This window comes from Lepus europaeus, chromosome 18 (assembly GCF_033115175.1).
Source record: "Lepus europaeus isolate LE1 chromosome 18, mLepTim1.pri, whole genome shotgun sequence".
Lineage (NCBI taxonomy): Eukaryota > Metazoa > Chordata > Mammalia > Lagomorpha > Leporidae > Lepus > Lepus europaeus.
This window is the reverse complement of record NC_084844.1, coordinates 44,505,292-44,529,338: the sequence shown is the minus strand read 5'-3', so window position 1 is coordinate 44,529,338 and position 24,047 is coordinate 44,505,292. Positions and strand designations below refer to the sequence as shown.

Below are 24,047 nucleotides of genomic sequence, written 5' to 3'. Positions count from 1 at the left end.
TCAAAGGCGCTTGGATTTCAGAAGCAATTTTTCTTCATAATACTTTTGTTGTCTGTTCAAGATAAGCAATAAAAAAATAAATGTAAAAAAAATTTCAAAGCAAGGGTGAGCATTGGGTCTAGTGGCTAAGTTGTTGCTTGGGACACTGGCATATATATCTGAGTACCTAGATTCAAATCTTAGCTCCTGATTCCAAGTTCCTGCTAATACATACCCTGGAAGACAATTAGTAATGGCTCAAGTTATTGATTCCCTGCCACATGTACAAGACCTGAGTTCCCTGGCTCCTGGCTCCTGCCTGGCCCATCCCTGTCAGTGGATGGCATTCAGGTAGTGAATCAACGGATGGGAGCTCTGTCTCTCTGCCTCTCAAATAATTAAACATTTAAAAAATTTAAGGGCTAATGTCTTTGTGTACCTCAGGTCCTTACATGAAGAGGAAGTCAGCTAAGCAGCAATGAACTACTTGTGGAAACAACTTTGTTTTATGATTGGCTAAGAATATACAAACTAAACATGGCTTTGCCCTAAATAATAGTATCACTTAACCAAATCATTCCTAATAGCTTTTGAGCACATATGTGTATGTATGTATGTCTATGTGTATGTGTGTGTGCGTGCGCGCACAGTAAAACAAGAGATCTGCCATTTTAAGTGGTGATAATTAGATTCTCAGTGCTACACAACCATGAGCTCTATTTCTAAAGCCTGTGATTACCCCAAATAAAAACTTTATCCATTAGAAATAATTCTCTATCTCAGTCTTCACACAACCACTGGTAATCAGTAAATTGCTTTCTATTTCTATGAATTTGTCTATTCCAGACAAGTTAAATGTTTATTATATACTATGTCCTTTTCTGTCTGGTTTATACTACTTAGCATATTTCTGAGATTCATCCACATCACAACAAGTAACAGAACTTCATTCTTTTTTATAGCTGAGTAATAATCCATCGGACACATATATCAAAATTTTGCTTATTTATATGCATGTTGATGGATATCTGCATTTTAGCTACTGTGTCTAAAAGCTTTTTAGATAATACTGAAAGCTGAAGTTCAAAAAGGAATCATTCTTGCGAACCAAAAGGAGTTACCCAACTTTCTAGTATTTTTGAGAAAACTTAAAATTTCTCACTCAAAACTGCAAATATAGCAAGCACTCACATTTCCTAAGACCACAATTTGTCATTTTCCAGTAATACTTTTATATTAAAAATGTAATTATGGATAATGCAAAAGTCACTTTTCATCATCAACCATCTCAACTGTTTTTCCCACTCCTCTAAAGATACCATTACTATGAATTTCATGTGTTAACAATCTTATTTTTAATATCTTATTTTCCACATTCAAATATTATACAACACAATATTGCTGTATTTCATCTTCTAAGATTTTAAGACAGCTCCACATTCTTTTTGTATCCTCAAAATCTTAGTTTTCCAAATGTAGATGATTTTTTCAAAATGCTCCAAACTTTTTGAGGCTAGCATTGTGAGGCAGGAGGTAAAGTTGCAGCCTAGAACAATGGCATAAAATATGGGCACCAGTTTGAATCTTGGTTGCTCCACTTCTGATTCAGCTCCCTGCTAATGGCCTGGGAAAAGCAGAGGAACATAATCCAAATGTTTTGGGCCCCTGCCACCCACACAGGAGAACCAGATGAAGCTCTTGCATTCTCATTTAGTTTGCAACTATCTGGGTAGTGAACCAATGGTGGACTATTTCTGTCTGTCTGTGTCTTTGTCTTTCCTTCTTGCTCTGTAACTCTTTCAGATAAAGAAATCTTTCAATGATAAAATAAGTTCCAAAACTTCTGAAACTTCAAAGTAAAAAGACAACCTCTTTCTCTTAGAACAACCAGACAAAAAATTTGCTAATCAAAATTGAAATCTTTTCACCAATATCAAATACTCACAGGTTTTAAATGGATGACAGAACTGTTAGACATCACTGTGTGGTCTCCTTCCATCATGTCTAGCTCACTCTTGTCATCTGAGGCATCTGGAAGACTGTTAACACTACTGCTTTGGCTGCTGGCACTAATGGACATACTAGGAATAGACTGATTACTTCCAACACTATTCACTGTTCCTGTCCGGCCAACACCATGATCTTGTTCCTAATAGAAAGAGAGAATAGGGTTCAATCATCTGTATCTCTTCTGCATTCTTGTTTGTATAAACAACTAGCATACTACATGGCACACAATCCTTAGAAAGAAAATTTGAGGTCTGTTGTGAGAAATATTTTTGTCAAGATCAAGAAGTTTAGCAACTGTTAGTTGATTGATAACAAATAAAAATGATCAACAAGTAAATAACAAATAAGTTCATCCAACTGTTTAAAGTCAGTTGATCAGTTTTGGATGATTCCAAAGTATAGTATCCACAACACATCCCATGGGCTATACAGACTCTGCTATTGCTTAATGATTCTCAGTTAACTCAAATTCCTCCTTTAGAAAAAAAGTTATAAATGCTATTACATTTTTAAAAAGCCTTTCTTTAGTAGATTCTTCCTTTTTTCTGAAAATAGTCTTTAGATTACCCTTCTACCACCAAATAATTTAATTTTCATTCATAGCTATCATAAACTAAGAATTACATATTACATATCTATGTAATACTCAAACATAATCACAAGAACAAGTTACCAGGAGCCAGTGTTGTAGCACAGGGGCTAAGCTGTCACCTGGGATATCTGCATCCTATATCAGTGCTGGTTCAAGTCCCAGCTATTCCGCTTCTGATTCAGCTCCCTGCTGATGTGCCTGGGAAAGCAGTGAAAGACAACCCAAGTACTTGGGTCCCAGCCACTCATGCGGAAGAAATGGAAGGAGTTCCAAGCTCCTGGCTTCAACCTGGTCCAGCCCCAGCAGGTGAAGCCATTTGAGGAGTGAAACATTAGACAGAAATCTCTCCTCCTTTCTCTGTAACTCTGACTTTCAAATAAATTAAATAAAACTTTTTTTTTTAAAAAAATAACAATTTCCTGAAGTAACCAAGTAGCCATGATTTCTGGGCACCAATACTCTAATACTCTTACCATACCAGTAATCAGTAATATACACAGAATTTATAATAAATACAGACATGTGGTATATATATAAAGGGACTTTAAAGAGACTTTTTATTTTTCTTCTACCCATAGCCTAACAGAGACTGCGTTAAAAAAAAAAAAAAATTTAATCACAGGGGCCAGAATGGTGGCATAGTGGGTAAAGCCGCCACCTGCAGTGCTAGCATTCCATATGTGTGCTGGTTTGAGTCCTGGCGGCTCCACTTTTGATCCAGCTTTCTGCTAAATCCTGGGAAAGCAGTAGAAGATGGCCCAAGTCCTTGGGCTTGGGCCCCTGCACCCACGTAGGAGACCTGGAAGAAGCTCCTGGTTCCTGATAGGCACAGCTCTGGATGTTGTGGCCAACTGGGGAGTGAATCAGTGGAGGGAAGACCTCTCTCTCTCTGCCTCTCCTTCTCTCTCTGTGTAACTCTTTCTTGTTTTTTTTTTTTTTTTTAATTTTTATTTATTTATTTATTTATTTATTTTTTGACAGGGAGAGTTAGAGAGAGACAGAGAGAAAGGTCTTCCTCGCGTTGGCTCACCCCCCAAATGACCGCTACAGCCAGTGCGCCGCACCCATCTGAAGCCAGGAGCCAGGTGATTATCCTGGTCTCCCATGTGGGTGCAGGGCCCAAGCACTTGGGCCATCCTCCACTGCCTTCCCAGGCCACAGCAGAGAGCTGGACTGGAAGAGGAGCAACCGGGACAGAACAGGTGCCCCAACTGGGACTAAAACCCGGAGTACCGGCGCGGCAGGCGGAGGATTAGCCTAGTGAGCCACGGCGCCGGCCTCTGTGTAACTTTCAAATAAATAAATAAATCGTTAAAAATTCAATCACAGAGAATTTTAATACTATAACTTTATCACCTATTTCATACATGAAAAATTGTAATTTTTGGTCATAATTACTAAAAATAAACAAAAACTGTTAACAGTTTTGTATTTTATACTTCATTAATTATTTAATGCTATTGAAAAGTAAAGTAACTATTGTGCATTGTTTCAGAATACAAAGTGATGTCTTACTAGAAAGCAACCAAAAAAACTCAAAGATGTAGAACTCTGATGGCACAAAGAAGAAAAGCTATTAGGAAAATAAAAGATAATTTCCCATTTAGTGTACTTTATTTGTATATTTCCTTGTGAGGAAATTCTATAACATTTTTTGCAAATCTGTATTTCTACTCAAAAGGCAACATAAAAGCCTGCAGAACCAGAAAGATAAATTTGAACTCATGTGTGTCTGCTGACAACTAATTAAACACTCTGAAGGTTGCTCTCTTCATCTGTAAAATGAACATTTTATAATAGTATAGATGGAATTAAATTATGTAGAACATAAAGGAATCAAGTAGTCATGACGACACATTAGATTATGTATAAGTTTCTAACAACTTCTCTTTGAGTAAAGTCACCTTTCAGAGCCTGCAATTTCAAGAACTTCTAAAAACTTGTTCTAAGGAACTAGATAATTCAATCAAAAAGGGCTCTGTGGCCAATAAATTTGATAAGGATCAGATTAAATGGCTGAATATGTTTCTTTAAAAAAAAGGCTTCTCAGGGCACTTACTATGCGAGTGTGCATCAAAAAGGGGTTAGGTTTTAGAGCTTGTAATCTAACATAAAGACAGGGATCTTGTAGGACCAGTGTTAAGAAAAAATACTTGGGGCCAGCCCCGTGGCTAGGCTAATCCTCCGCCTGTGGCGCTGGCACCCTGGGTTCTAGTCCTGGTTGGGGTGCCAGATTCTGTCCCGGTTGCTCCTCTTCTAGTCCAACTCTCTGCTGTGGCCCAGGAAGGCAGTGGAGGATGGCCCAAGTGCTTGGGCCCTGCACCCACATGGGAGACCAGGAGGAAGCACCTGGTTCCTGGCTTTGGATCGGCAAATTCATGGAAGGGCAAGTTACTTAAGGAAAGAACAATAAAAATAATTCAATATTTTAGTCTTTTTTAAGGTATTACCTCTTCTTCTTCCTGTGCTTCTACTGCTGGTCCATTATGTGCCTCCTGGAATAGGAGTTTCTTCATCTTTCGATACTGAAGATTGTCCAGTTCTCTTACTGCATCCTTTGTCCTTTGAATGAGATCTATTAACACTGTTTCAGGGCGCTCCCGAAGAACAAACATGTGCTGAAGAGGGCAGAAGGTAAAGGTCAGATTGGAACTTCTTTTTCCTTTTTAAAGACTGATTTATTTATTTCAAAGGCAGAGTTAGAGGGTCAGCATTGCGGCACAGCAGATTAGGTCACCACTTGCAACATCCCATATTGGTGCTGGTTAGAGATCCAGATGCCTTGCTTCCAATCCAGTTCCTTGCTTATGTGCCTGGAAAAGCAGTGGAAGATGGCCCAAGTACTTGGGTCCCTACAACCACATGCAAGATACAGATGAAGCTCTGGGCTCCTAGCTTCCACCCAGCACAACCCTGACTATTGTGGCCATTTGAGTGTCTCTCTCACTCTGCTTTTATTTTTTGCTTTATGAAAAGATTTATTTTGCATTTATTCAAAAGGCACAGTTTGAGAGAAACAGAGAGAGATCTTCTACTTGCTGGTTCACTCCCCAAATGGCAACAATGGCAGGAGCTGTGACAGGACGAATCCAGGAGCCTGGAACTCCTTGCAGGTCTCCCCACATGGGTGGGAGGGGCCCAAGTACTTGGGCCATCTCCTGCTGCTCTCCCAGGCACATCTGTAGGAAGCTGGATCAGAGGTAGAGCGGCTGGAGCTGGCGCAGTGGAATAGCGGGTTAAAACGCCGCCTGTAGTGCCGGTATCCCATAGGGGCGCTGGTTTGAGACCCAGCTGCTCCATTTCCGATCCCACTTTCTGCTATGGCCTGAGAAAGCAGTAGAAGATGGTTCAAGTCCTTGGGCCCCTACACCCACGTGGGAGACCCAGAAGAAGCTCCTGGCTCCTAGTTTTGGATCAGCACAGCTCTGGCCGTTGTGGCAAATTGGGGAGTGAACCAGCAGATAGAAAACCTCTCTCTCTCTGTCTCTCCTCCTCTCTCTGTGCTCTCTTTGGCTTTTGTTTCCAATAGTTTTTTTTTTTTTTTTAAATATTTATTTATTTATTTGAAAGTCAAAGTAACACAGAGGGGAGAGGCAGAGAGAGAGAGAGAGGTCTTCTATCTGATGGTTCACTCCTCAATTGGCCACAACGACCGAAGCTGCGCCAATCCGAAGCCAGGAGCCAGGAGCTTCTACTGGGTCTCCCACATGAGTGCAGGGGACCAAGGACTTGGGCCATCTTCCACTGCTTTCCCAGGCCACAGCAGAGAGCTGGATTAGAAGTGGAGCAGGCCGGTGCCGTGGCTTAACAGGCTAATCTTCCGCCTTGCGGTGCTGGCACACCGGGTTCTAGTCCCGGTCAGGGCGCCGGATTCTATCCCGGTTGCCCCTCTTCCAGGCCAGCTCTCTGCTATGGCCCAGGAAGGCAATGGAGGATGGCCCAAGTCCTTGGGCCCTGCACCCGCATGGGAGACCAGGAGAAGCATCTGGCTCCTGGCTTTGGATCAGCGAGATGCGCCGGCCGCAGTGGCCATTGGAGGGTGAACCAACAGCAAAAAGGAAGACCTTTCTCTCTCTCTCTCTCTCACTATCCACTCTGCCTGTCAATAAATAAATAAATAAATAATAATTTAAAAAAAAAAAAAAAAAAAAGGAAGTGGAACAGCCAGGTCTCAAATCGGTGCCCATATGGAATACTAGTGCTTCTGGCCAAGGCGTTAAACTGCTGCACCACATGCCAGCCCCTGAATAAATAAATCCTTAAAAAAAAAAAGAAGACTGCCCTTTTTGAGCAAAATGAAGGTGTTTTTATAAAAAAAAAAAAAAAGAAAAGAAAAGAAAAACAAACAAAAAAAAAGAAGTAGAGCAGTCAAGACTCAAATATGCACTCCTATGTGAAGCCAGAATTGCAGGTGGTAGCTTTAACCTGCTATGCCATAACATCAGCCCCATGAAACTTTTTTTCTTAATTACTGCAAATGTATCCTTGGTCAGAACCTAGAGTTACAATCCTATAATGAATAATGCCTATAACATACAGCTATCTAAGTATATTATACTTTTTTTTTTTTTTTGACAGGCAGAGTTAGACAGTGAGAGAGAGAGAGACAGAGAGAAAGGTCTTCCTCCCATTGGTTCACCATCCCCAAATGGCTGCTACAGCCAGCGCACTGCGCCGATCTGAAGCCAGGAGCCAGGTGCTTCCTCCTGGTCTCCCATGTGGGTGCAGGGCCCAAGCACTTGGCCCACCCTCCACTGCCTTCCCAGGCCACAGCAGAGAGCTGGACTGGAAGAAGAGCAACCGGGACAGAACCGGCGCCCCAACCAGGACTAAAACCTGGAGTACCAGCGCCGCAGGCAGAGGATTAGCCTAGTGAGCTGCTGCGCTGGCCTAACTATATTATACTTCTGATATTTACTATATAATTGTATAAATGTATTATATAATTGTATTTCTGATCTTTATAAATTTTTTTTTTTTAGATTTTTTATTTATTTACTTGAGATGTAGAGTTACAGACAGAGAGGGAGAAACAGAGAGAAAGGTCTTCCATCTATTGGTTCACTCCCCAGATGGCCACAGCAGCCAGAGCTGGGCTGATCTGAAGCCAGGAGGCAGGAGCTTCTTCCAGGTCTCCCACGTGGGTGCAGGGGCCCAAGCACTTGGGGCATCCTCCACTGCTTTCCCAGGCCATAACAGAGAGCTGGATCAGAAGAGAAGCAGCTGGGGCTAGAATTGGCACCCATACAGGATTCCAGTGCCATAGGCGGAGGCTTAACCTACTGTGCCACATATTTATATGTGCCGATATTTATAAAAATATCACTTATAAATACATATAAGGTACTTCAAAATATAGAATTAAAATTATGAGTTTATTTTGGTGCAAAATAGTTTTTAAAAACCATGCATAATTTTTATAATATGTACTTTCAAAATATTATGAAAAATTGTATAAAAATTAATTTAGAGATTTTTTTTTTTGGACAGGCAGAGTGGATATTGAGAGAGAGAGAGAGACAGAGAGAAAGGTCTTCCTTTTTGCCGTTGGTTCACCCTCCAATGGCCGCTGCAGCCGGCGCATCTCGCTGATCCGAAGCCAGGAGCCAGGTGCTTCTCCTGGTCTCCCATGCGGGTGCAGGGCCCAAGCACTTGGGCCATCCTCCACTGCCTTCCCGGGCCATAGCAGAGAGCTGGCCTGGAAGAGGGGCAACCGGGACAGAATCCGGCGCCCCAACTGGGACTAGAACCCGGTGTGCCGGCGCCACAAGGCGGAGGATTAGCCTGTTAAGCCACGGCGCCGGCTGTATAAAAATTAATTTAATTCTATTTTCCATAAGCTTTCTGAAATATCCTCATATACTCTATATAACTACCTCTGTACTTAAAAAAATTTTTTTTTATTTTACTTGTTTTTGTTTATTTGAAATGCAAAGAGACACAGACAGATTGAGATCTTCCATCTGCTTGTTCACTCCCCAAGTGCATGCAACAGCCAGAGCCAGGCCAGGCTGAAGCCAGTTCTGAAGTCTCAGAACTCAGTCCAAGTCTCCCACATGGGTGGTAGGGATCGAAACTTGAGCCATCACTTGCTGCCTTCCAGGGTGTGCATTAGCAGGAAGCTAGAATCAGGGGCAAAGCTGGGACATGAACTGAAGCACACCAATATGTGATATGAACATTGTAAACATGGTCTTTAATTGCTGCACAAAACCCCTTCTTCCACAAATTTCATAAAAACTTTTTTTTTTTAAAAAAAGATTTATTTATTTGAAAGGCAGAGTCACAGAGAGAGAGAGAGAGAGAGAGAGAGAGAGAGAGGAAAGACAGAGGAAGAGAGATCTTCTATCAGCTGGCTCACTCCCCAAATGGCCAAAACAGCCAGAGCTAGGCCATGCCGAAGCTAGGATTGGAAGTGGAGGAGCTAGAACTCAAGCTGGTGCTCCCATGAGATATTGTAGGAACTAGGTTTAACTGGCTGTGCCACATTGGGCCATCATCCACTTCTTTCCCAGGTGTATTTGCAGAGAACTAGGTTAGAAGCAGAACAACCAAGACTTGAATAAGTACTCCAATAGGGGATGCTGGCTTGCAAGTGACGGCTTAACTCACTGTATGTACCACAATGCCAGACCATTAGAGTTATCATTGTTACATTGAATTACCCTAGAAATTACAAAAAGACATATGCCCTCACTTAAGTTCCATGAAATATCCCTGAATTCTTACTTTCTGTTAGTTCAAATTTATTTCTTCTCTATGCAGAAAGTTTTCAATAGGGGCTAAGTTAAGCCACCACTTGCAATGCCAGCATGCTATATGTCCACTGGTTTTGAGTCCTGGCTGCTCCACTTCTAATACAGATTCCTGCTAATGAGCCTGGGGAAGTAGCAAAAGATGACCCAAGTCCTTGGGCCCCTACATCTACATGAGAGACCAAGATGAAGTTCCAGGTTCCTGGCTTCAGCATGGCCCAGCCCTGGCCATCGTAGCAATTTGGGGAGTGAACCAGCAGATGGAAAATATCTCTCTCTCTTTCTCTGTAACTCTGCCTTTCAAATAAATTAAAAAAAATTTTTTTAAATAAAGAGTTGTCACTATACAATATTTTAATCTACTTCCACTGTAATCAGTGTTGCTATTTCAAACTCATCAACATAATACCTCTACGATATTTCACTAAATGCTTGTGCCAAAATTATTTAGCTGTCAACAGAATTCTAGATGGATATCTGCAATATTTAATTCTGATAAGGAACTTCATATATTAAAATTGTTTAATATTAATTTTTTTCATTATGATGGACTGTGATAGAAATATGATTAGGCAAAATGAGTTCTTGATAAGATACTTCCTATCATTTCAAACAAGACTGTAAAAAATATACACTGTAGTTTAGGCAAATGGTTACTATACAGACTCAGGATCTAATCACCAAATAACTGACCTTGTTGGGCTGGATTATTACTTTAAGAGTTTTAAGCTTTTTGTCTGTAATGGGCAAATGTAAAAAGCCAGTCACATTTTGCCTTTTGTCTTAGTGTATAAGTGTATAATGTATAGTCATTTTGCCTTAATTTAAAAAATATTCAGTTTTCTTATATTTCTAAGTTTGATAGTTTTTTACATATAGGTCTCATTTATTATTTACTAACATAATCTTTAGTTACATTAAAATTTCTGTTGCTACTGTGAGTGTGTATTTATTCAGGCCCTCGTTTTTGAGACTGTGAGTTTTCTGTCTAGAATTCCCCAAGCATAACTAAAACTTCTATGTTGTTCTTTTACTTACTGTGCTTCTAAATGGTATTACCAAATATATATATATTCAATAATAACACATAAATGAATGCTTCCATCAGATTTTTCTAGCCATGATTTAATTAATGTGTGTAAATAAAGGTAAGTTGAACTTTTTTAAAATTCTAAAATATTAGGCCGGCGCCGTGGCTTAACAAGCTAATCCTCTGCCTTGTGGCGCCGGCACACCGGGTTCTAGTCCCAGTCGGGGCGCCAGATTCTATCCTGGTTGCCCCTCTTCCGGGCCAGCTCTCTGCTATGGCCCGGGAAGGCAGTGGAGGATGGCCCAAGTTCTTGGGCCCTGCACCCGCATGGGAGACCAGGAGAAGCGCCTGGCTCCTGGCTTCGGATCAGCGAGATGCACCGGCCGCAGCAGCCATTGGAGGGTGAACCAACGGCAAAAAGGAAGACCTTTCTCTCTGTCTCTCTCTCACTATCCACTCTGCCTGTCAAAAAAAAAAAAAATTCTAAAATATTAGTATAGAAATAGTCTACTTAAATCTTACAATGAAAAAAATCAAAGAGATTCCTTAGAGTCACAAAAAGAATAAAATCCAACTAATTAATACCTAATCTAGATGCTATAAAGAACTATAATTGACCGTCATCATGGCTCACTAGGCCAATCCTAGGCCTGTGGCACTGCCACCCCAGGTTCTAGTCCCGGTTGGGGCGCCAGATTCTGTCCCGGTTGCTCTTCTTCCAGTCCAGCTTTCTGCTGTGGCCTGGGAAGGCAGTGGAGGATGGCCCAAGTGCTTGGCCCCTGCACCCGCACGGGAGACCAGGAGGAAGTACCTGGCTCCTGGTTTCGGATCGGCGCAGTGCGCAGGCCGTAGCAGCCATTTGGGGGGTGAACCAACGGAAGGAAGACCTTTCTCTCTGTCTCTCTCACTGTCTGTAACTCTATCTGTCAAAAAAAAAAAAAAAAAGAACTATAATAAACACAACACTACTATTCTTAAGAAGTTCAACATTTAAATGGAATAATTTTTGTGGAAATCATGTATTTAAATTAAGACAACCAAGCCTGCTGAAAATTGAATAGAATTTACAGAATTTTAAAAATATTTTCTAAGCTAAGTTGGAAAAGCATATTTGCAAAAAAGGAAACAAAAGTATTACATCCACTTTCAATACTTTCTTTTATATATTTATGTAAATACATCACATAATTTATATTGGATTCATATTATATTAATATTGGACAGATCAATATATAAAGTGTGGCAGATATGAAATTAAATCCAGGGACCAGTGTTGTAATATACAGAGGGTTAAGGCACTGCCTTTGACACCAGCAACCCATGTCGTAGTGCCAGTATGAGCCTTAGCTAGTCCAGTTTCAATCCAGCTTCCTGCTAATGTGCCCAGGAAAGCACAGGAAGATGGCCCAAGTGCTTGAGCCCCTGCCACCCATGGGGGAAACCTGGTTGGAGTTCCTAGCTCCTGGCATTGGTCTAATCCAGACCTGGCTGCTGCAGCCATTTGGGGAATGAACATCAGTAGATGGAAGATCTCTTTCTCCTCCCCCAATCCCAGTCTCTCTCTGTCACTCTGCCTTTCAAATGAGGAAGAAAGTAAATATTTTTGAGCCTACACTTGGCACAAGTAAAGCTGCCGCCTGCAGTGCTGGCATCTCACATGGGCACCAGTTGCAGTCCCAGCTGCTCCACTTCCGATCCAGCTCTCTGCTATGGCCTGGGAAAACAGTGGAAGGTGGCCCAAGTCTTGGGCCCCTGCACCCACATAGGAGACCCGAAAGAAGCTCCTGGTTATTGTCTTCGGATCAGCCCAGCTGTTGCAGCCATTTGGGGAATGAACCAATGGATGGAAGACTTCCTTCTCTCTCTCTACCTCTGCCTCTCTGTAACTATGTCTTTCAAATAAAAAACAAATCCTATAAATAAATAAATAAATATTTTCTAAATAAACAAAAATTAAATTCAATGCTAATCTGTTTTACCAACTATGAAAGATATTGTTCCATTTGAATTAAAACTCATGAATATATTCTTGCATGTACATATAAATTTTTTGCTGTTTAGTACTACTTTAAATATTTAACCACATATTCTACCTAGATATGGTAGAAGCAGTTAATCACTTTTCAAAGAAAAATAGAACTGACCTTTAAAAGTTCCTCTGATGTAGGACGATCTTGAGGGATTTTCTGGAGGCAAGAATCTACAAAGTTGCGAAAATAATCAGACCTATTGTAAAGGAAAGTATCAAGTGAACATATTGCTATTTCCTTTAAAAATACATCCACAAATCAAGGGAGTACTCAGAGCAAAGATCAAAGATTTTTATGGAAATCCATAAAAAGCCATCTAAAGCAGTAAGTGAACGTTTATCATTTTCTAAAAATAAGCTTCAACAGATTAGTTAAAACTCACACTCCCACATATTTAAATGCTACAACTCTTTTTTTTTTTTTTGCAGAGGTAAAGAGAACTAGACACAGAGCTTCATTCATTTGCTAGTTCACTCCACATTTATTTCAACACATTTATTATCTAGATGTACCAAGTTACGGTTGAGTGATTTTGTCCTCTGGAGTCCTTGGTGAGATTAGTCCCCAACCCAACCAGTACTGGGAGGTGTTTAGGTCATGAGGGCACAATAAAAACGGCTGCAGTAGTGGGTTTATCCTCTCCTGTTCTGCAATGCCAGAATAAAACATTCCTCCCCTCCAGAGGATACAGTATCTAAGCACCATCTTGGAATAAAACAGATTATATCCTTCTGGCTTCCAAGTGGCCCAGCTCCAGCTGTTGCAGCCATTTGGCCAGTGAATAAGATGGAAGATCCACATCTGCCCCCCCCCCCAATTTCTCCCTTTATCTTTGCCTTTCAAATAAATAAATAAATCTTTTTAAAAAAATGGCAGGCGCCGTGGCTTAACAGGCTAATCCTCCGCCTTGCGGCGCCGGCACACCGGGTTCTAGTCCCGATTGGGGAGCAGGATTCTATCCCGGTTGCCCCTCTTCCAGGCCAGCTCTCTGCTATGGCCCGGGAAGGCAGTGGAGGATGGCCCAAGTGCTTGGGCCCTGCACCCGCATGGGAGACCAGGAGAAGCACCTGGCTCCTGGCTTCGGATCAGCACAATGCGCTGGCCGCAGCGGCCATTGGAGGGTGAACCAACGGCAAAAAGGAAGACCTTTCTCTCTGTCTCTCTCTCTCACTATCCACTCTGCCTGTCAAAAAAAAAAAAAAAAAAAAATTTGCATTATGCAGGCACTGTGGCTCAACAGGCTAATCCTCTGCCTAGCGGCGCCGGCACACCGGGTTCTAGTCCTGGTCGGGGCACCAGATTCTGTCCCGATTGCCACTCTTCCAGGCCAGCTCTCTGCTGTGGCCAGGGAGTGCAGTGGAGGATGGCCCAAGTGGTTGGGTCCTGCACCCCATGGGAGACCAGGAGAAGCACCTGGCTCCTGCCTTCGGATCAGCGCGGTGCGCCGGCTGCAGCGCACCAGCCGCAGTGGCCATTGGAGGGTGAACCAACGGCAAAAGGAAGACCTTTCTCTCTGTCTCACTCTCTCTCACTATCCACTCTGCCTGTCAAAAAAGTTAAAAAAAAAAAAATTTGCATTATCTTTTCAGTTGTCTCTGAACTTCTAGAAACCTCTTCATATTTTTAAATTTTAAAGTATTTAATAAATATGCTAGATATTCCCCTAGAAATTTTCAAATGCTAGGTACATCTGAGGAATTAATTTTATAATAAAATTTTTTACCTACTAATAAAAATCCTAACTTCCTAAAACTGTCAGTCTGTTCTCCATAAATTAGTTTGCATGAATGAACACAATGGATATCAGAGCAATACGGATAATAACTCTTATAATCAGAATTAAAATGATCCCAAAATTCTCTTTTTTAAAAAGACTTTATTTATTCATTTGAGAAGTAGAGTTACAGACAGAGAGAGGGAGAGACAGAGAGAAAGGCCTTCTATCCACTGGTTCACTCTTCGGACGACTGCAACAGCAGAGCTGGGCTGATCCAAAGCCAGGAACCAGGAGCTTCTTCAGTCTCCCATGTGGGTGCAGGGGCCCAAGCACTTGGGCCATCCTCTACTGTTTTCCCAGGCCATAAACTGGCACTCATATGGGATGCTGGTGTCAAAGGCAGAGGCTTATCCTATTATGCCATAGCACCAGCCCCCCAAAAGTTTTTAATTATCTGGCAATGATGACAAAGTCAAATCATTTTACCCATGTTTTATACATATAAACTATAAACCATTCCCAAGGAATTATCACTATATTTTGTGACAACATATATTACACTATTTCGGATACACACATCCCAAATCAGAGTGCCTAGGTTCAATTCCTGGCTCTGTTCCCAATTCTAGCTTTCTGGTAAAGTATACCCTAAAGAGGTAGCAGGTTATGTCTCAAATAGCTGGGTTCGTGCCACCCATATGGGAGACCTACGTTGAGTTCCTAGCTCCTAGATTCATCCTGGGCCAGCTTTGGCTGTTGTAGGCATTTGGGAAATGGACCAGTGGACGCTAGATTTGTCATTTAAATAAATAAGATAAATTTAAAAACTTATAAATGCTGTTTTATTATTGGGTTACACATGCTCATAAAATTCAAAGGAAAGGTAATTTTTTTTTTTTTTTTGACAGGCAGAGTGGACAGTGAGAGAGAGAGACAGAGAGAAAGGTCTTCCTTTTGCCGTTGGTTCACCCTCCAATGGCCGCCGCGGTAGGCGCGCTGCGGCCAGCGCACCGCGCTGTTCAGATGGCAGGAGCCAGGTGCTTCTCCTGGTCTCCCATGGGGTGCAGGGCCCAAGCACTTGGGCCATCCTCCACTGCACTCCTTGGCCACAGCAGAGAGCTGGCCTGGAAGAGGGGCAACCGGGACAGGATTGGTGCCCCGACCGGGACTAGAACCCGGTGTGCCGGCGCCGCAAGGCGGAGGATTAGCCTAGTGAGCCGCGGCGCCGGCCAGGAAAGGTAATTTTTGTAAAAATCTACTTTTTGCATCCATGACATCATCTACCATTTTTTTCTGAACTGAATGATATACTCCTATATGGTATGAAATACAGACATGACAAGAAAAGAAAAAATAAACCTATTCTAATGTGTTTTCAGCTAATACATTTTGCATAATTTAAATTAAATGATTTTGATACCAGATTATAAAAAGCATTTCATTTATATAATACTGAGCAATATATCTCTCAGCAATACTCACCATTCATTAGATTGTAGTGTAGGGGATTCATTTTGGGCTATGTGATATAAGGCACTCATTGCATTCATATTAAATAAAGGAGGCTTTCTTTCCGCTGTAAAAGAAATAAAACTTTCCTATTAAAACATGTGCTTGTTATGTAAAGGCACTGAACTATGCTATTTCTATGATTTTTTCCACTTTATTAAAATACTTAGTTTATTTCCAATGTGTATTTTTGTCTACCCACCATTTTCATGTCTGACTACCACTAGTAATGTGTCTTATCATTATATTCCATAAATGTTCAAAACCAACAAGGCAGAGTTCCATCTTTACAACTTAAACCGGCATTTTGGACAACACATTCTTGGCAATGGAACCTGGACAACATTTAACAATCATGGTAGGTAACTTTTTTTTTTTTTTTTTTTTTTTTGACAGGCAGAGTGGACAGTGAGAGAGAGAGAGACAGGTCTTCCTTTTTGCCGTTGGTTCACCCTCCATTGGCCGCCGCGCTGCAGCCGGCGCACTGCACTGATCCGAAGGCAGGAGCCAGGTGCTTCTCCTGGTCTCCCATGGGGTGCAGGGCCCAAGGACTTGGGCCATCCTCCACTGCACTCCCGGGCTACAGTAGAGAGCTGGCCTGGAAGAGGGGCAACCGGGACAGATTCCGGCGCCCCGATCGGGACTAGAACCCGGTGTGCCGATGCCACTAGGCGGAGGATTAGCCTGTTGAGCCATGGCGCCGGCCCCGGTAGGTGAAGTTCTTACCCTGCATCATAAAAAGGACAGCCAGATACCAGCTGTTACAGGATGAAATAAGATGGAAAATTTCAACAAACTGTTTAAACCATTCTTTCTCTCTCTTTTTAAGTTATTTATTTACTGATTTGAAAGGCAGAGTTACAGAGAGAGAGAACTTCCATCTTCCATCTGCTGGTTCACTCCCCAGATGGCTGCAACGGCTAGGGCTGAGTGAGGCCAATGGAGCCAGGAGCCTCTTCTTGGTCTTCCACATGGGTGCAGGGCCCCAAGCACTTGGATTATCCTCTACACTTTCCGAGGCCATCAACAGGAAGCTGGATTGGAAGTGGAGCAGCCAGGACTACCATATTTGGGATGTTGACATTATAGGTGGCAGTACAACCCACTACAGCACAGTACCAGCCCCTTAAACTACGTTCTTAAAAAGATCTCCTCCACTGCCAATGATCTTGAATAGCCTGTTCAGTCATCAGAAAGCAATTCTTCACACACACAAAGAAACTGATGAATTTGGCTCCCACTTTGGGAAGATAACTACCTTTTTCTATACTTGCTTATATTTTCATTTTAATGTGCTCTACAGAACTAGCTCATTTTTAGAAGTTTTTTCCTATTTTTTGAAGGATTCTTGACTTTTTGATCGTAGTTTGATGGTTTTGAGTATTTACTATTCTGGCTTAATTTTTCTGTATTCTTGGCTGGGGTATCTTGTATAGATTTCTTCACTGGAGTTTTTTCTTCAATTTCCTCTTCCTCATCATCTTCACAGTAGCAAGCTTTACACTTGTCTGTGGTACTCTGCTGCCACCTCCAGAAGATGGCTTTCCAGATATAATAATAAATTTCATTCTCTTTCTCTTCACCTTTTGATTCTGCACCTTACTCCACAGCTACTAAATGCTGTACACCAATATACATAGAACCATATTTCAAACTTAAAATCACAGGTGGTATTATTTCTAAACCCCCAAGGGAAATCATTGTCGTCAAAGTTGCCAGTGTTAATTTAATTGAACTGCCTTCATAATTCACAGCCTCAGCTTCAACAATGAGCAATTCATCCTTTGTACCAGTGCCTACATCAACCATTCTTAAAGATAACTGGTGCTCATTTTCATCACTGTCCACTTTAAAGGATAATCTTTGTCAACCTCTAGTTTACAACCAAAAATAGTTCTGGAGCTCAGGGGACTCATGTCCTTATCCATCAAATCTTTCATGGGGAGTAGTACATAGAGATAAACATTGCTGTTGCAAAGAATAGCCACACAAGACAAAATCACACCAGGCAAATAAGTTGTTTTTAAAATATTTCTCATTTTGAACCAATCTTAACAACAATTAAAAAAAAAAGAACTTTAAATAGAGCTCAAGAACTTTCTCAAATGAATCAACTGAAAATAAATTTCTGAACTGATGGCCTACTATCCCTAAATATTTGAGTACATATTTTCTATAAACAAAAACACTTTCCTAAGGAAAGATACTATAGTAATTTAATACTGATAGATGTCTATTACATAAATTCCAAAACCCATTCTTCATTCCAACATCTCAATAGTGTAGCAAAAGCTTTGATCATTTGCATCCTTCTAGGAACTTGTCCATTTTATCTGAGTTGTGAAACTGACAGACAAATGTTATTTCTCTATTATCTTTATTCTTTTTAATAATTTCCTAAATTATCTTCTTAATATCTGTAAAACCTATACTGACTATTACCTCTCATTCCTGATAAAGGAAATCTCTATCTCTTTTTCTTTTCTTCTTTAAAATATTTATTTATTTGAAAGGGGGAAGAGATAGACATGGTAAGTGGTAATTTGTGTGTGGATTTTTTTTTAAAGATTTTTAAATTTTATTTGAAAGGCAGAGTTACAGAGGGACAGAGACAGAGAGAGGGAAAAGAGATCTTCCATCCACTGGGCTGATTCAAAGCCAGGAGCCAGGAGCTTCTTCCAGGTCTCCCACGTGGGTGCAGGGGCCCAAGGACTTGGGTCATCTTCCACTGCCTTCCCAGGCCATAGCAGAGAGTTGGATTGAAAGTGGAGCAGTCGGCACCGTGGCTCAACAGGCTAATCCTCAACCTTGTGGTGCCGGCACACTGGGGTCTAGTCCCGGTCGGGGCGCCAGATTCTGTCCCGGTTGCCCCTCTTCCAGGCCAGCTCTCTGCTATGGCCCGGGAGTGCAGTGGAGGATGGCCCAAATGCTTGGGCCCTGCACCCCATGGGAGACCAGGAGAAGCACCTGGCTCCTGCCTTCGGATCAGTGCGGTGCGCTGGCCGCAGCGCGCCAGCCGCAGCGGCCATTGGAAGGTGAACCAACGGCAAAAAGGAAGACCTTTCTCTCTGCCTCTCTCACTGTTCCACTCTGCCTGTCAGGAAAAAAAAAAAAAAGAAAAAAGAAAGTGGAGCAGCCAGGACTTGAACCAGTACCCATATGGGATGCTGGCACTGCATGCAATGGTTTTACCGGCTATGCCACAGAGCTGGCCCCTGTATCTCTTTTTCTTGGTGCTCTATATGTTTAGGAGTTTACCACTTTAATTGATCTTCTCAAAAAATTAGTATTTAATTTCACTAAATTTCCTATGCAACTGATTTCTGCTTTGCTTTTTCATTTATTTTTTAAATATTTATTTATTTGTTTGAAAGCCAGAATTAAAGAGAGAGGGGGAGAGACAGAGATCTTCCATCCGTTGCTTAACTCCCCAAATGACTGAAACAGTTAGGGCTAAGCCAGGCAGAAGCCAAGAGCCAGGAGTTTCTTCCTGGTCTTGCATGAGGGTGGTAGGATCCCAAACACTCAGGCCACCTTCCACTGCTTTCCCAGACACATTACGAGGGAACTGGGTATAAAGTAGAGCAGCTAGTTCTCAAATTGGTGCCTATATGGGATGTTGGTGTCGCAGGCAGCACCTTTAGTGGCTATGCCACAATGTTGGCCCATGTTTTGATCTTTATTATTCTATTTCTTCTGTTTATTTTGGGTTTCCATTTTCTGCTTATTCTAGTTGCCTTTTTAAAAAATTTTCTTAAAGATCATTTATTTGAGAGGCAGAGTTACAGACAGAGAGAGGGAGAGATGGAGAGAGGTCTTCCATCAGCTGTTTCACTATCCAAGAAGTCACAAAGATGGACTTGGGCAGATCCAGAGCCAGGAGCCAGGAGCTTCATCCAGGTCTCTCACATGGATGCAGGGGCCCAAGGACTTGGGCCATCTTCCCGCTGCTTTCCCAGGCCATTAGTAAGGAGCTGTATGAGAAGTGGAGCAGCCAGGACACAAACTGTTGTCCATATGGGATGCCAGCACCACACACGGTGGCTTAGCCTACTAAGCCACAGCACTGGCCCCTTCTTCTGGTTTCTTCCTCTCTCTCTCTGTCTCTCTTTCTTTTAAGATTTATTAGTGGGGTTGCGCCATGGCTCACTTGGTTAATCCTCCGCCTGCGGCGCTGACATCCCATATGGGCACCGGGTTCTAGTCTTGGTTGCTCCTCTTCCAGTCCAGCTCTCTGCTGTGGCCCAGAAAGCAGTGGAGGATGGCCCAAGTGCTTGGGACCCTGCACCCGCATGGGAAACCAGGAAAAAGCACCTGGCTCCTGGCTTCAGATCAGCGTAGCTCTGGCCGTGGCGGCCATTTTGGGGGTTAACCAATGGAAGACCTTTCTCTCCGTCTCTCTCTCTCACTGTCTAACTCTATCTGTAAAAAAAAAAAAATTTTAAAAATTTATTTGTTTATTTAAAAGGCAGAGTTATGGAGAGGCAGAGAGAGTCGGGGGGGGGGGGGGGAGAGAGAGAGAGACACACACAAGAGTGTGGACACTGCAGTGGCTTTATGTGCTATGCTACAGTGCCAGTCTCTTATTCTAGTTTCTTAAGGTAAAAGTTGAAATCATAACTCTTACAATTTTGAAATATAAAGAACTCTTGAATATACCCTTAGTTTGTCTGTTATTTCCTATGACTGGATTCGGGTTATATATCTTTGGCAAGAATTTCACCAAAGTAGTGCTATATTTTGCTCACTATAGCCTACCAGGTTGAACGTGACATTGAGTGATCCCATTACTGATGATATCTGGGGGCAGTGTAGCATATGCCTGTGATGCTGACATCCCATATGGGCACAATTCAACTCCTGGCTGCTCTACTTCTTTTTAAAAAAAAAAAAAAATTATTTATTTATTTGAAAGACAGAGTTACAAAGAGAGAAAAGGAGAGGCAGAGAGAGAGAGAGGTCTTCCATCTGATGTTCACTCTCTAATTGGCCTCAACAGCCAGAGCTGTGCTAATCCAAAGCCAGGAATTTCTTCTGTGTCTTCCACACGGCTGCAAGGACCCAAGGATTTGGGCCATCTTCCACTGCTTTCCCAGGCTATAGAAGAGAGCTGGATCAGAAGTGGAGCAGCCAGGACTTGAAACTGTGCCCACTTGGGATGCCAGCATTGCAGGCAGTGGCTTTACCTGCTAAGCCACAGCATTGGCTCCTGCTCCACTTCTGATCCAGCTCCCTGTTGGTGGCCTGGAAAAGCAGCATAAGATGTGCTCGCGTGGGAAATCCAGATGAATCTTCTGGCTCCTGGCTCCTGGCTTTAGTCTGGCCTAGCCCTAGCGACTGAAGTCATTTGGGGAGGAAACCAGTGTATGGAAGAATCGTCTCTCTTCTGTTTCTCTGTAGCTCTGAGTTTCAAATAAACAAATTAAAAAAAAAAAGTCTGTTTGTTCATTATCTTCATGCTGAAGTTTCTCCTTTTTCATTAATAAGCATTTTGTGATAAAGTACTGTGCATCTATATGAATATCTTATTTATCAGAAGACTTTAAAATTGTTTTTATTTTATGGATTCACAGATTTTTATTGAAATTAGGCTGTAATGTATCATTTATCATGATCTTTATATTGTCTCCATTATTATTATTGCCCTATTTTTTTTTTCTACAGGCAGAGTAGACAGTGAGAGAGAGAGAGAGACAGAGAGAAAGGTCTTCCTTTGCCGTTGGTTCACTCTCCAATGGCCGCCACGACCGGCGCACCGCGCTGATCCGATGGCAGGAGCCAGGTGCTTCTCCTGGTCTCCCATAGGGTGCAGGGCCCAAGCACTTGGGCCATCCTCCACTGCACTCCCGGGCCATAGCAGAGAGCTGGCCTGGAAGATGGGCAAGTGGGACACAATCCGGCGCCCCGACCGGGACTAGAACCCCGTGTGCTGGCGCCACAGGCGGAAGATTAGCCTATTAAGCCATGGCGCCGGCCATTTTTGCCCTATTATTTGCTTACTTCTTAGCTTTCTGGCCATACTAATGTGTCTCAAGCTTATCTTGTACTTCCCTACTCCAGATTCTAGATCAATCATTTCTCCATAGAGCCAGTGCCACTAAGTGTGCTGTTCTAATTAACAAATACACCTATCTAATATATATAAAAACTGCCAGACAATGGAAATGAAAATTTTAATACATTAATTCTTCTTAGGAATTGACAGATAAAATAAAAATCTACAATTTGGTACAGAAATGGAGACAAAATATGTATCAAAACTTAATCCATAGTAAAGAACAATACTTACCTAGTTCAATACATGTTATTCCAAGAGACCATACATCTACTTTGCCATCATACTGCCCTTCATCCATGGCTAAAATTACCTCTGGGGCCATCCTAAAAATATAAAATATGCATTTAAAGTTTAAAAATGTATATAATTCTTTAAAAATTAATAACCATCAACTTGGAGAACATGGTTTGAATTCCAATCAATACACCTGGACATAATAAGTTTTAAAATGGGAAATAAGTACATCAGAGGTTGTGAAGTAAATATATTTTTTAAAGCCTTTATATATTGAGAGACAGAGAGAAAGATAGACAAAGTGTGAGAGAGCTCCCATATGCTCATTCATTCCCCAAATGCCAACAAAGGCTGGAGGTGGGCCAGGGTCATAGCCAGGAGCAGGAAGCTCAATCCAAGTCTCCCATATGGGTGAATTACTTGAGACATCATTACACTCTCCCAGAGCCTGTGCTGGCAGGATACTGTAATTAGCAGCCATAGCCAGGAACTGAACCTAAGTACTCAGATATGGGATATGGATATCTTAACCTTTATCTTAACCATGAGGCTAAAGGTCCAACCTATGAGGTAACATTCAGTAACTCAAATAAGAGTATGACATTTGGGGCCAGTGCCATGGCCTAGCAGGTTAAAGGGCCACCTGCAATGTTGGCATCCAATATAGGAGCCAGTTCAAGTCTCAGATGCTCCTCTCTCTCTCTCTTTTTTTTTTTTGGCAGGCAGAGTGGACAGTGAGAGAGAGAGAGACAGACAGAGAGAAAGGTCTTCCTTTTGCTGTTGGTTCACCTTCCAATGGCCGCTGCGGCCGGTGTACCGCACTGATCCGAAGCCAGGAGCCAGGTGCTTCTCCTGGTCTCCCATGCGGGTGCAGGGCCCAAGCACTTGGGCCATCCTCCACTGCACTCCTGGGCCATAGCAGAGAGCTGGCCTGGAAGAGGGGCAACCGGGACACAATCCGGCACCCCGACCGGGACTAGAACCCAATGTGCCAGCGCCGCAGGCAGAGGATTAGCCTATTGAGCTGCGGCGCCAGCCAGATTCTCCTCTTAAAATCCAGCTGCCTGCTCTGTCCATGCCACCCATTCAGGGAGTGAACCGCTGGATGGAAGACTTTTTTTTTTTTTTTTTTAAATTTTTGACAGGCAGAGTGGACAGTGAGAGAGAGAGACAGAGAGAAAGGTCTTCCTTTTGCCGTTGGTTCACCCTCCAATGGCCGCCGCGGTAGCGCACTGCGGCCGGCGCACCGCGCTGTTCCGATGGCAGGAGCCAGGTGCTTCTCCTGGTCTCCCATGGGGTGCAGGGCCCAAGCACTTGGGCCATCCTCCACTGCACTCCCTGGCCACAGCAGAGAGCTGGCCTGGAAGAGGGGCAACCGGGACAGGATCGGTGCCCCGACCGGGACTAGAACCCGGTGTGCCGGCGCCGCAAGGCGGAGGATTAGCCTGTTAAGCCACGGCGCCGGCCTGGATGGAAGACTTTTCTCTCTCTGCCTCTCAGTAACTCTGCCTTTCAAATAAATAAATACATCTCTTTTTTAAAAAAAATTCATTTATTTATTTGAAAAGTAAATTTACAGAGAAGCAGAGGCAGAAAGAGAGAGAGAGGTCTTCCATCCGCTGGTTCCCTCCTCCAATGACTCCAGCAACTGGAGCTGAGATAATCTGAATCCAGGAGCTTTGGAGAGTCTTCCGAGTCTCCAACATAGGTGCAGTGGCCCAAGGACTTAGGCCATCTTTATTGCTTTCCCAGGCCATAGCAGAGAGCTGGATTGGAAGTGCAGCAGTTGCAACTCGAATCAGTGCCTATATGGGATGCTGGCAGTGCAAGGTGGTGGCTTTACCTGCTACACCACAGCACCAGTTTTAATAAATAAATCTTAAAAAAAAAAAAAAAAAAGTAGCATGCCATTCATTCTCACGATGTGTCATGAACGTGTAACTGCATCCTCAGAGAAGCAGGGTTGTATTCTGCATTGGTTAAAAGTTGCAGAGTCTAATATTGCATATTCTTTAGGCTAGCAGTTTTCAAATATTTTGGTCTTAGTATCTGTTTATGAAAATCTAATTTTTGCCTGAAAGATCAGGTTAACCTGATGTGACCACCTCTCTTCATTTACTTGAGAAAATATCT

At 42.5% G+C, this 24,047-nt stretch overlaps 1 protein-coding gene and 1 pseudogene across 3 annotated transcripts in view; both read right to left on the bottom strand.

The window, feature by feature from the left end:
• The window catches only part of TAOK1 (TAO kinase 1), a 155,187-nt gene that overhangs the window by 42,854 nt on the left and 88,286 nt on the right, over positions 1-24,047 (bottom strand). For 2 of the 3 annotated variants that reach the window (XM_062175210.1, XM_062175209.1), the window contains 5 exons: positions 21,912-22,003; positions 15,596-15,689; positions 12,511-12,592; positions 5,032-5,199; positions 1,925-2,128 (listed from right to left, as the gene is read on the bottom strand). In XM_062175210.1, the coding sequence (XP_062031194.1) occupies positions 1,925-2,128; positions 5,032-5,199; positions 12,511-12,592; positions 15,596-15,689; positions 21,912-22,003 (640 nt within the window). Of the gene's footprint in view, positions 1-1,924; positions 2,129-5,031; positions 5,200-12,510; positions 12,593-15,595; positions 15,690-21,911; positions 22,004-24,047 lie in introns of those variants that run through there. The other variant, XM_062175211.1, reaches the window with a different exon arrangement.
• LOC133747176 (nucleophosmin-like) lies at positions 16,650-17,562 on the bottom strand (annotated as a pseudogene).